At 41.5% G+C, this 12,400-nt stretch overlaps 1 protein-coding gene across 1 annotated transcript; it reads left to right on the top strand.

Annotated features, from left to right (window-relative positions):
• Positions 1 to 1,264: 1,264 nt before the first annotated feature.
• Positions 1,265 to 4,022, top strand: LOC137948133 (probable lysophospholipase BODYGUARD 3). The gene is made up of 4 exons (XM_068794093.1): positions 1,265 to 2,247; positions 2,360 to 2,688; positions 2,773 to 2,975; positions 3,482 to 4,022. The coding sequence occupies exons 1-4, from the start codon at positions 1,671 to 1,673 to the stop codon at positions 3,804 to 3,806; spliced, it is 1,434 nt and encodes a 477-aa protein (XP_068650194.1). The 5' UTR covers positions 1,265 to 1,670; the 3' UTR covers positions 3,807 to 4,022.
• The last annotated feature ends 8,378 nt before the right edge of the window (positions 4,023 to 12,400 follow it).

Genomic DNA, 12,400 nt, shown 5'->3' with positions numbered 1-12,400 from the left:
TTTTAATAGATTTAAGTTTTGCAAGGAAGAAAAGTTGGGTGCAGCCAACCTTGACTTAGACTTGAGTCCAATGTCATTTCAAATAAGTCACTCATAAATGAGCACCAAAATAGGGGAATATTGTCCTCCTTCATAACTGGTATATTGAATGAAGGATAAAAACACATTGAAAGGGAAAGACGTTTATACATATTGCTCAAAAGCTATACCTCGCTCTCAAGAAATAAGGTAATGTAGATGATTCTATGAATGATGACTTAGTCACAAAGGGGTGAATGAGACCATTAGACTTTTCAACATGCACAAATCATTATCATCTTTAAGCAAATGCCAACCTAAATAGGCTGCGCCGAAACAAGTCTGTGGTCTCTTGGAGGATTCAATAACTCCAATCCTTCGTAATTCGCGTTTTTGAACCAGTGATAAGTTTTAGTTACCAGAAGAGTAATTGATTCCTAACTTTTGTTATTATGCTCTAATTAACACGTTTGAGTGTGAAAAAAATGCATGGAAAAACCAAGCTGGTGGGAAAAACTGTTGGCGAGATGATTAAATATGCAGGCTTGGTCTCTAACGAGGAAACCCATAGTTGTCATCTTCCTCTAGCTACTGCCTGTGTAAAATGAGGAATACTGGACATTTGTAGGTAAACTTGCTAAATCAGTTAGTAAGGTTGTAAAGAAGAACCTAAACCCAAATTTAAGAACTCAGAGAAAAGAAAAGAAAAAAATAGAGAGAAAAAAAAAAGGCTTTCATCTTACATAATTTATTCGTGTTTAAATTAGGTTTTCATGGAAGTGAAAGCGGTGGAGAATGGAAGTGAAAGGGATGAGGCTTCGACAGGGATGGGAATCATGTGCTGTAGACGGCAAATAATAAATGAAAAGACTTGGACGTCGAACAAAACTCAAAGGCGCATATTCATATATTTCCATATATTTTAAACGTTCAAAATCCAGAAACAAAAAAGGAGCAGCAACAGCATAATCAATGGTAATGGCAGTAAGAAAAAACAAGAGAAAGGAGAAAGTATTTTTTTAAAAAAGTAAAGTTGGAGAAAAGAGTAGCTGAAGGGAATTGTTAGTCGGAAGTTCAACCACCACCTACCACGATACCTTGGCCAACAAACGATTTTAATGAAACAATGAATTCATTGATCGGCTATCTATTTGTACGTGTCAAACCTCTTCTCTCACTCTGTCTTGCTTCCTTTGCTTTTAAAGAGAGGACCCTCTCTTACACGCCTTTCCCTAAACCCAAACACCTTTTTTTTCTCAACGCCCACCCATTGGCACCTGGATTAAAAATACAAAACCCCGTTTTTTTATTTATGACTTCTCCTTCTGGGTTTTCCTATCCTGGCCTTTGTGTGGGTGGTGAAGATGGCCCAAGAGCATGAGAGAAGCTCACAGTGGTTGGAGACGAAGGCCAGCTCTGGAGATCATAAGATGCTTTTTCATCTTCTTCTTCTTCTTCTCTACTGCATTAATGGAGTGCCAGATTGTTAGAAGGAGCGTTTTGGTAACGCAGTACTGAGAGCTTCTTCAATTATTTAGGTCTCTCTTTCGTTGGTTTTTTTTTTTTTTTTTTTTTTTTGAGGGGTTCTTTAATTGGTTTCTGGAGTAGCATTTTAGTTTTGGAGAAGAAGGGTGACGATATAAAGAGGGGAAATGGCAGTAGTGAGCACTGGGAGAATAGTTGTAACGTTAACGGGCAGGCTTGTTAACGAGGTGATAAGCTTTTTCGTCTTCTGCGTTCTTGACCTCCTGGATGTGTTTCTCTGTGTCGTCTTCAAGTGGGTGGATTTCTTTGTGGAAGCCGAATGGAGGCCGTGTTACTGCTCGTCGGCCAAGGAAGCGATCACAAGCAGTGGAAAAATACTCGTGTCCGAGCGAGGAGAGTCCAAGATAGTTTGCTTGTGCTCAAGGAAGCTGCAGCTAGAGGATATCTCCGACACCCTTTATACACGTCCTTCTTTGGTTTCGGACATCTCCAGGACGACGGTGAAGGAACTGAGGCGGCTGAAACTGGAGGGAGCAGCCATTCGTTCAGTGGAGAAGGTGAAGAACTGTGGCGTGAGATCGACGGTTACCATCAACTCCACCATTGTAGAGATGCTGCAGGGGAAGATCGGAGGCCAGCAGTCGCATCCTGTTCCGAGATGGTCCGATTGCGACTGTAAGACCTGCACTTCTTGGAGCTCCTCCGGCAAGGAAACGCTGTACGTCCGAGCCGAAGGTGCCAAAGGTCTGTATATATTCACTTCTTTTTTGGGTTTACTGTGCTTCACTTTTTCTTCCCATTTTCGCTTTAAATCATTTAGTGGTGTTTTTTTTTTTTTTTTTCAAAACTCCGGCAGATAAAGCGGAGGAGAACGTCTTGTTCATCCATGGCTTCATATCGTCATCGGCGTTTTGGACTGAAACGCTTTTCCCCAACTTTTCAGAGGGAACAAAATCCCGATATAGATTGTTCGCCATAGATCTGTTGGGTTTCGGGCGAAGTCCAAAACCGACGGATTCCCTCTACACTCTCCGAGAGCACATCGACATGATCGAACGCTCGGTGCTCGAACCTTACAAGTTGAAGTCATTTCACATCGTCGCCCACTCTCTCGGCAGCATTTTGGCCCTCGCCCTCGCCGTCAAATACCCCGGTGCCGTCAAGTCTCTCACCCTGCTCGCTCCTGTAAGCTTCCCGCTTCTCTTCTTCCTCGTCTTACTTTTTATCCCTTGTGTTAAACTGGACTCACGTGCAAAACCGAACGCGCAGCCATATTTCCCAGTAGCAAAGGGAGAGGAGAACGGGACCCAGTACGTGCTCCGGCAGGTGGCGCCGCGTCGTGTGTGGCCGCTGATCGCGTTTGGGGCGTCCATCGCCTGCTGGTATGAGCACATCAGCCGCCTTGTTTGTTTCGTCATCTGCAAACACCACCGGCTGTTGGAATCCATCGTCAAGCAGATCACCAGAAACAGGTAACCAACATTCAAAACAACCGATTAAATATAGAAAAAGACTTCAATTCTTGTTTGATTCTCAAATCCTAATTGCTTGATACTTTTTTAAGTTTAATATTTTTTCCGTTTTCCCATTTTGACGGGAATGAGAAAGACCTTGTTTTTTATTCAAGGATGAAAATTCATCCCTACTTCCCTTGGATCACATATGCACTGGAATAATAGTACACTAAATGACTGAGAAAATTAAGCTTCATTTATATTGGATTAACCTGCACTAAATTGCAATAAAGTTCCACCATGAAAGTCCATTTTTAAATCGCTCTAAGCTGTCACATAATTGAAAAGGAATAGAGCTGAACTTCCATTAGTTTATAAGATCGACCCAAGGGCATTTTGAAGTCTCCAATTATCCGAACTTAATCCACACCAAAGGAAAAGGCCCATATATTATAATTGTTTCTGTGCACTTCTCTATCACGACAATTATTATTATTTTTTCTCACTCGAAATTGTTCGAACAGGATCCGAACTTTCTTGTTGGAGGGGTTCTTCTGTCATACACACTACGCTGCCTGGCATACCTTGCACAACATCATATGCGGGGCCGCCAACAAGATCGACGCCTATTTGGACGCCGTGAGAGAGCAGCTCAAATGTCAGGTGACGGTATTTCATGGCCGTGACGACGAACTCCTCCCCGTCGATTGCAGTTACGCGGTTCAGTCGAGGATTCCCAGAGCCAACGTCAAGGTGGTGAACGACAAGGATCATATCACCATCGTCGTTGGAAGGCAGAAAGCATTTGCCAGAGAACTGGAGGAGATTTGGAAGGAATCCAGCGGCTGAGATCCGCTGCTGCAACTCTCTGACGACGTATTCTATTAAAGAAAAAAGAGATAAAGAATGGAAAAGAATTGATGTTCAAATCTCTCTCAGAGGTTTTTTTTTTTTTCTTTTTTTTTTAAGAACCTGAAGGTTCGAGGTAGTGATTGTGCTGAGTCCTTCTGTATTTCTAATTGTTACCCATTATTATTAATTATTATTATTATTGAGAGTGGTAAATGTTTAGCAAAGATTCTCATTACCCACCCAGAAAAGATAAAGATAGCCAATCAGTTATGAGTCGATTAGTGATGAACGCGCGGTAGATTGTCAGAAACGATTCACATCAAATTACATTCAAAGCTTAAGATGCTTTTCCTCTATATTTATGATCACCTTCCTGTTCAATGTGGATGTCCCTCCCTCTTTATTATGCTTCTGTATCAAGCGACCAGCAGTCGCGTTGCCATCTGGAGCCTCAGTGGAGCCCCAGTGCATTAACTTAGTGTCTTCTTAATGCACCGTATTCCATGTCAGACACTCTCAGGTCGGTGCTTTAAATGTTAAAATTTTACCAAGCTTTGCCCTTCTTCTAATGTCTCTCATCTCCCTGATTTGAGGCAACAGCTTAATGGTAAACACGGGCACTCCATTATTTATTTGCTTACAGACTGTGCTTGCAAATGTGCTTACTCTCCTTGTGATTTGGGGTCCCTACGTTTTTTCTTGAAGAGGGAGTTCAGATGCATTGGGGAAGGTGGGGCTTATTGAATCCGATCAACTAGTCTGTACTCAATTTTATTAGATGTTGCGAGGAAAGGAAGAGGAAAGAGACCGCACAGACGCTGAAGAATTATTGATTGTGCCCGAGTATTTGCTTCCTTCAGTTGCAAAGCTTTCTCTGCCATTTCACTAGATTTAGCACTTAAAGTAGGCCATTACAGTTGAGGATTCCTTGTAATTGAATAACCGATAAAATTTGGACAACAACAGATGAAGACAATAACAATTTTCTCATCTTGTTTTCTGAAATTCTTTTCTTTTGTATTTTGACCAAAAAATGGTTTCAGCAGAAGAAGACCAGAGTGGTCACACAGTCGGGTCTTCCGAGCCGCCGCCGGCGTCAGTTGATGAACAAGATCCAATTCAAAAGTGCTTCGACTAGACTAGTTGAGATCAAATAAGATTTCATATTTTAGTAAACATAAAAACCCTGATTTCCCATCTTCCCCAACCAACTCCAAAGGACGAGATATTAATAAGAAGTCGCATCAGATGCCTCCGGTCCTCTTTCATCTCTTACAGTCTCTGTGGAGTGACGCTCATGAAAGATTCCAATAACACCCTCTTTTGAGCTTAAAAATATGCCAAATTGCGTTAAAAAAACATACTGAGACGATGCTTCACAAAAGCTCTGGCAAAACTTTTGACGGGCAAGGTGGATGAAGAAGGTACCAAGAATATTTTTCTTGTATCTTTTCCTTTAAACGTTAGAGATTCTATCAACACCCCAGCAAGATCAAAAAGGGGGTGAATAGGAGAGGAAATTGTGTTTATTTTAGGCTGTGGAACACAAAAAGTAGAGAGAAAAGAAAAGAAAGAGAAGCAAAATAGAAAGAGAAAAGAAAAGAAAAGAAGTTTCTTTTCTCATGTTTTGATGCCCATGGAAAATGAGAGAGAAAATGGAAGAAGAATATAATTTTTCTTGTTTGGATACACGTGAAAATGGCTTTTTAAAATTTTTTGATGATTAAAGTCCACCAGGATTTGGATGAGACCAGAGAGAGCAATACCAGAGCAATACGATTTCGAGAGAAATACCAGAGAGAGATTAGTTGTAACAGAGTGCATGATCACCGGAAAATACCATTAGGCCGAGCAGAGTAAATTCCATAAAAAATACGATGATGAGTATTAGCAAGAGATACCAATGGTTGTAATCTACTTTCAATGCAGAAATAATGATCTCACATAATACGTTTTGTCGACGAGAAGAGACGCCACTACCAACGCAGATTACTGGATTACTAAAAAACTTAGAAGCAACTGCTCTTCTTCGTGGCCCTTGTCTTCACAACAATCGCCTTCACAGGCGAGTCATTCGTCGTTGATGCAGCTAGAAGATAGCTCTCTGACCGTTGGAAGTATCTTGCTTTCATCTTTGATCTCCAAGTCAACTGTAATTCAGCAAGTCCAGCTCTGTCTCTACTTATTTCTGGCATAATTACTTGTTGGATTGTTTTTGGTATCTCAGAAGTCTTTCCAACAGCAGAGACAACTTTGTTTTTGTGGGCATGATTTATTTCTAGAACGTTGGTATCATTAACTGTTCCTTCCAATGAGTCAACCATAATCTCATTCCAAAAAACTGGAATTGCTCGTTGGTTGTAATGCTAGTATAATTGGCCCTTGTGGTATCTCGTGCATGTTGTTATTACAACACTTGCTCATTAATGCTTTTAATTTCTGGAAGTATTGCTGGAGTCTTATCTTCCAATTGGTGGTTTCATCACTCGGAAGCAGAGACAACTTCGTTTCCTTTCCCGTAGTAGAGACAACTGATGGAAAATGACGATCAATCCTTTTTATCTATCTTTCTCTCTCTCTGTAATTTTTTTATGCATAGGCAGGAAGAAGGAAGAAGAACAGTTTCTGATAACACTGTTTTTTCTTTCTTTTTGCATAGTTACATAGGTATTTTATAGATGTAGAGGGTGAATAATCACCACAGAAATCTCTACTAAATGGCAAATTTGTTTATCTTGCTTCTTCTCCAAGCTTCTTGCCAGCACAAAGAACTTACCGACTTAAGTTGCCAGCTCAACTCTTAATCACGAAGCTTCCTTGAGTTGCGCTTGGATTATGGATCACGTGTCCCACCCCTCTCCCCCCCCCCCCCCCCCCCCCCCCTTAAACTTGATCTTGCGACTCCAAGTAGGTTCCTTAATCTTGTGAAGTCTTCGTATGTCAATGGTTTAGTAAAAATATCGGCGATTTGATCTTGTGACTTCACATATTCAACTTGCACATCCTTTCTTGCAACGCACTCCCTTATATAGTGGCAGAAAATATCAATGTGCTTGCTTCAATCATGGAATATTGGATTATTTGCTAAGACAATGACTGACTTGTTGTCGATATAGATTCTGGTAGGCTCTTCTTGTGTCAATACTATCTCTTTCAATAGATTTCTGAGCCAAATTGCCTGATAAACACATGAGATAGCCGCAACATATTATGCTTCACAAGTGGATAATGTGACAATCTATTGTTTCTATGACATCCACGTGAAGGCAGTATCTCCCATGAAAAATACGAATCCAGTAGTACTTCGATTATTTATGTCTCCACCCCAATTGCTATCACTATATCCAATAAGCTTGTAATTATTAGAAATTGAATAGAACAAGCCTAAGTCAATAGTACCTTTAAGATAGCGAAGAATTCTCTTTGTGGCTTTGAAATGGGTTGTTATTGAAGATTCTATGTAGTGGCTGACCAATCCGATTGCATAGAGAATATCAAGCCTTGTATAAGTTAGGTAGCGTAGCCTTCCCACCAAACTTTTGAAGAATATTGGGTGTACGATTTCTCCTTCTTCATGCTTTTGTTGAGCTTTCCCCTTTTTCGTAACTGTTGTTGGAATTTTTATTGTTGTAATTCCAACCTCGTCCATGACCGCAACCTCTTCCTCGTCCACAACCTCGACCTCTTCCTCGACCACGTTGGTTTCTTGCATAGCCTTGTTCTTCTTCCTTTTTTTTTTTATTTGTGTCTTGAGAAGTTGTTCAAGGATATCTTACTTCTTTTTGTGTTTTTCTTCTTAGGCTTGTAACGATCCTTGGAGTTACTCAATCGTCATTTCTTCTAAGTCTTTAGTTTCTACAATCGTCACGATGATGTGCTCAAGTTTGGGATCCAACAAACGGAGTATCTTCTCTATTATTCTCACATCTTCTAGTTTTTCACCATTTGTTTTCAATTGATTAGAAACAACTGCTATTCTTGAGAAATAATCTGAAATAGACTTAGATGCTTTCATATGTAAGGATTCAAATTCACCTCTAAATGTTTGGAGACGGACCTCTTCACATTCTCAACCCCTTGGTAAGAGGTTTGCAACTTCTCCCTCGGTTCTCTAGCGGGGTTGCACTCAAAATATTTTCAAAACCATCATGATCTAATGTTTGATAGATGAGGTAGGGAGCTTTCTTGTTTCTCTTTCTTGAATCCTTTAAAGTTGTCTTTTGCTCTTATGTAAGAGCATCTTCTCTTTCTGGTCACTAAAGCCTTTTTCAACGATATCCCAAACATCGTGTACTCCAAGAAGAACTTTCATCTTGATACTCTAGTTGTCATAATTATTGTTGTTGAGAGTCGGAACTTGGAAGGATGCCACACTATTTGCCATATTTTTTAATAAAAAAAATGTTGGAAATTTGTTTTAAAGTTTATGCCTTATAAAATTGAATCTCTTGATGAGAGGAATCCAACGCCACCAAAATCACCCTGATTGGACGTCGGACGAGTCACACAAGCCACCAGAACGTTGTTGAGTCAACTCACCGAGTTGAGCCAACCTGGCCGAGTTGGAACCGGGTCGAATAAGAACCAGACGAGTTAACAATGCAGGAACCGGTCATTTTAATGAATCCAAAAAAGAAGAGATTCTTGAACTGGGTCAAATTCAGAAATTGGGTTGAAGAAACCCGAAAAATAAGACCGGTCATCTTCTTCTTTCTGTTGAAAAACCAGAGAACCGTCGTCTTCTCTGTTTCTAGAAACTTTTGCCAGAAAAGCTGCCACCGAAAGTGTCATTTCGATGGAAGCTTGGCAGTGGAAGCATCATTCAAGCTTGCTCTGATACAACTATGATGGAAAACGATGATCATTCCTTTTCTTTATCTCTCTTTCTCTCTCTCTCTCCATAACTTTTTTTACGCTCTCTTTCTCTCGCAGTTATAACATAAATTTTTGGACCGCCTTTCTACCATTTCCGCACTCGTTAATTTTTGTATAAAGTTCGGTAGGGCATTACCAGGGCAGGGATCGGCTACCCGAGTCGTAGTCGGAGTGTGTTTGGATGGGGCTACTGGAGATGCTCCCTGAGATGAAGTATAGCGGCGCCCTTGCTACGTGGAGGAAGTGTTCCTCTCACCCAACCAACCCAGCTTACGTTGCTGCAACTGTTGTCGTTGTTCCATTGCTCGGGCCATATTCATTGCATGAGCTAAATCTGTAGGCATAAGGAGTTCTACCTCTAGCCGTAGATACTCATTGAGACCCGCTGTGAATAGGAAGACCTGTTAGTCAACCAATACCCTCTCACCAGCATGAGCCAACTTTTTCTAGAACAATTTTTGATATTGTTCCACCAAACCAATTTGTCGCAATAGGACTAACTCCCCCAGGGGGTTGCTGTTGGCGAGAGGGCCAAATCTAACTGTGCATAAATTTTTAAATTCTCCCCAAGTCATCCCTGGTCTCTCTTTCTCTACTTGAGTAACCCATAACATGGCTTCATCAGTCATATGGAACGAGGCTAGTTGCACATTATCCCATTCAGTAGTCCCTTGGTTCAAATTTTTTTTTTTTCACATCTATGCAACCAAATTAAGGGATCAACTGGACCACTGAAAGAGGGAAACTCTAACTTGGTGTACCTTGGAACTGTGCCTCCATGCTGGGATCCTTGGACAACAGTGCACTCAGGCCATTGATCCCCTCTTCTATGATATCGTTGAGCAACCTCTCTCACCTTTGGACTCTGATGTCTCTCTGCCCTCAACTCCATTAGCATACTGATGACTCGGCTCATCTCTTCTTCCAAACCACAAACCTTCCCTAACACTGGTTGTGCTATTTCAAGGCTATCTTCGATCTTTTGTATCCTGATTTGGATTTCTTCATTGCTGAGAGTATCCCCCATGTTACCCTGCTCTGATACCACGTCGTTACGGTCCCGGGCCATGGATCGAGTAACACGACGTGGGATTTGTGAATCCAAAACTGGTACTGAGTTGCTGGACTCGGTAAGGAGGGTTAAAGATCCCTTCTTTGGCTAATCTTCCTCCCGTGATCAATCTCCCATTTTATGAACCCTCTCTAGTGCTAAAGTTATAATTAGAATGGAAATAATTCAGGTGGAGAGATAATGGAAGAAGTATCTTTTCTTGCTCACGTAAATCAGGGTTTCAACCCTGATTTGGTTGTTGCTCGTGCTAGGATTGAAGTCCTAGCTTATGTGTAGCCCTTGGCTCACCTTGGTAGATGTTTATGCTAGGTTTCAGTGATGCTTCCAAGCTAGGAAGGGATGCACCAGATCTTCACGTGAAAGAACCAGAAAATCCTTTCTTTTTCTGCTCGTCAAGAGGGTTAGAACCCTTGCTGATTGTTGACGCTGAGAAGTAGGGAAGACCCTCTATTTGGGCTCGTAAAAGGGGTAGGAAGCTCCTCTTTCTATTATGGATGATGAAGGATGAAGATGGACGAATTTGGATGAGGATGGAGGGTGAAGGATAGGTTGGATTTTTGGACTAAACCCTAAACTCGAGATCAAGAGGTGATCTCAGCCTGTTTACACTAGGTTATTCTAAAATCTCAAAGCTTACCTCTTTCATTCATTCTTTCCTTTAAATAGATCACGCCATGGAGTTTTAGGGTTAGGGTTACAATAATTCCCCATAATGCCCCTACATATAAAAGTAATTAGAAATAACTCCTACTTAAAACAAAATAAGAAATAAATCTTACTCAAAGTAATATAGGAAATAAATCCTATTGAGTGAGTTGTTGTTGCCTCCTTCGTTGTGTGACTCGGTGTGCTATTGAGTCCACAACACTTCCCTGACATTCTACTCTATGTGCCACACATGACTTTCCTCCATCCTCTAGCCTTCCCGACCATCGTCTAAGTGGAAGTGTTCCCGTCGTCTAATCGGAATCCCAATGGCCATCATTGTTGTGTCTTGACGACACCGAACACGCTTGTCGATGTCTCTCTCAATCCCTCCCAGTTATCCTCTCCAATTTGTCGTAGTCGCCTGTCGAGCTTCACCACTGCCGCCGTCCACTATGCCAGCAAACACCCTCACCGGCGTTGCACTAGGCTCCCCCGCGTCTTATCGGTAGAATGACATCCACCCCTCGAGGCTCCTGTCTCGCACACATGCGAGAAATAAAATAAACTCACTGCAAAACCTCTTCTCCAGATATTCGCCCCAACTTTTACTAGTGCCGCTTCTTTTCCACATTTCTTCTCCTAATGATGCGATTTCGTCTACCCTAGCCACTACTAGTACTACTGATCTTCTATCTTTCCACTAGATGATGCAATTCCGTCCGTCCTAGTTGCTACAAGTGTCACTACTTCTCCACATCTCTTCTCTAGATGATGTGATTCCATCTGCTACTATTCTTCCTTTGGACAATGCGATTCCATCCGCCCCAGCCGCTACTAGTGCCGTTGTATTTTCACATCTCTTCTTCAGATGATGTGATTCCATCCGCCCCAGCTACTACTAGTATCGCTGCTCTTTGACATCTCTTCACTGGACAATGTGATTCAATCCACCCCAACCGCTGCCAGTGCCGCTACTCTTCCTCCAAATGATGAGATTTCATCCACTCCAACCATTACCAGTGTTGCTGCTCTTCCACATCTTTTCACCGGATGATGCGATTCCGTATGCTATAGCCCCTACCAATGTCAATTCTCTTCCTCCAGATGATGTGATTCCGTCCGTCCAAGCAGCTACCAGTGTCGTTGCTCTTCCACATATCTTCTCCGAAGGATGCGATTCCGTTTGCCCTAGCCGTTACCAGTGTCGTTGTTTTTCCATCTCTTCACCGGACAATGCGATTCCGTCTGCCCCAACCCCTACCAGTGCCACTACTCTTCCACATCTCTTCATTGGACGATGCATTATCTCCGACTCTATCCACCCCAACTGATACCAGTGCCATTGCTCTTTCTGTCCTTTTGCTTTCGCGAATATGCTTCCTCTTCTTGAAGACAAAGATTGGACTTTCCTCTCGGAGCTCCATCTTGCGGGGGCATGATAGAAATAACGATAAAGATTGAAATACAAGTACCAAATAAACTCAAACTCAGAAGAGTTATAATCTCTACCGTCAGTGTTGTAATTCTCTAAATACCTATCTCCTTATAAATAAAAATCATGTCAAATATTATTCTCCAATCCCAAAATTTCATAGAAAGACCGCAGAGGCGCTACAGAATTGTTGATTGTGGCTGCGTATTTGATTCCATCAATTGCAAAGCATTCTCTGCATGTACTGTTGACTATTTCTTTTCGGCTATACGCTACACAAGGTACATGGTTCTTTATCATTTCTTATTTCCTTACATTACACTAGACTTAGCACTTAAAGTAGGCCATAACAGTAAAGGATTCCTTGTAACTGAATAACCCATAAATTTTGGACAAAAATAGATGATGACAATAATAATTTTCTCATCTTATTTTTGAAATTCTTATCTTTTGTAATTTGACCAAAAATGGTTTCAGGCTTTCAGCAGAAGGAAGACCAGACTCGTCGCACAGTCGGGTCTTCCGAACCGCCGCCGGCGTCAGTTGATAAACATGATCCAACTC

Source organism: Aristolochia californica, unplaced genomic scaffold (assembly GCF_029961685.1).
Source record: "Aristolochia californica isolate CCGP_79_NKW_82.1479 unplaced genomic scaffold, dmAriCali1.0.hap1 SCAF_13, whole genome shotgun sequence".
Lineage (NCBI taxonomy): Eukaryota > Viridiplantae > Streptophyta > Magnoliopsida > Piperales > Aristolochiaceae > Aristolochia > Aristolochia californica.
This window is presented reverse-complemented; position numbering and strand designations above follow the sequence as displayed.

Bases quoted from the DNA above. Each gene is read 5' to 3' on its own strand.
- LOC137948133 (XM_068794093.1), top strand. From the start codon at position 1,671: ATGGCAGTAGTGAGCACTGGGAGAATAGTTGTAACGTTAACGGGCAGG. The intron at 2,689-2,772 runs GTAAGCTTCCCG...CCGAACGCGCAG, and splicing joins CTCTCACCCTGCTCGCTCCT to CCATATTTCCCAGTAGCAAA. The intron at 2,976-3,481 runs GTAACCAACATT...TTGTTCGAACAG, and splicing joins AAGCAGATCACCAGAAACAG to GATCCGAACTTTCTTGTTGG.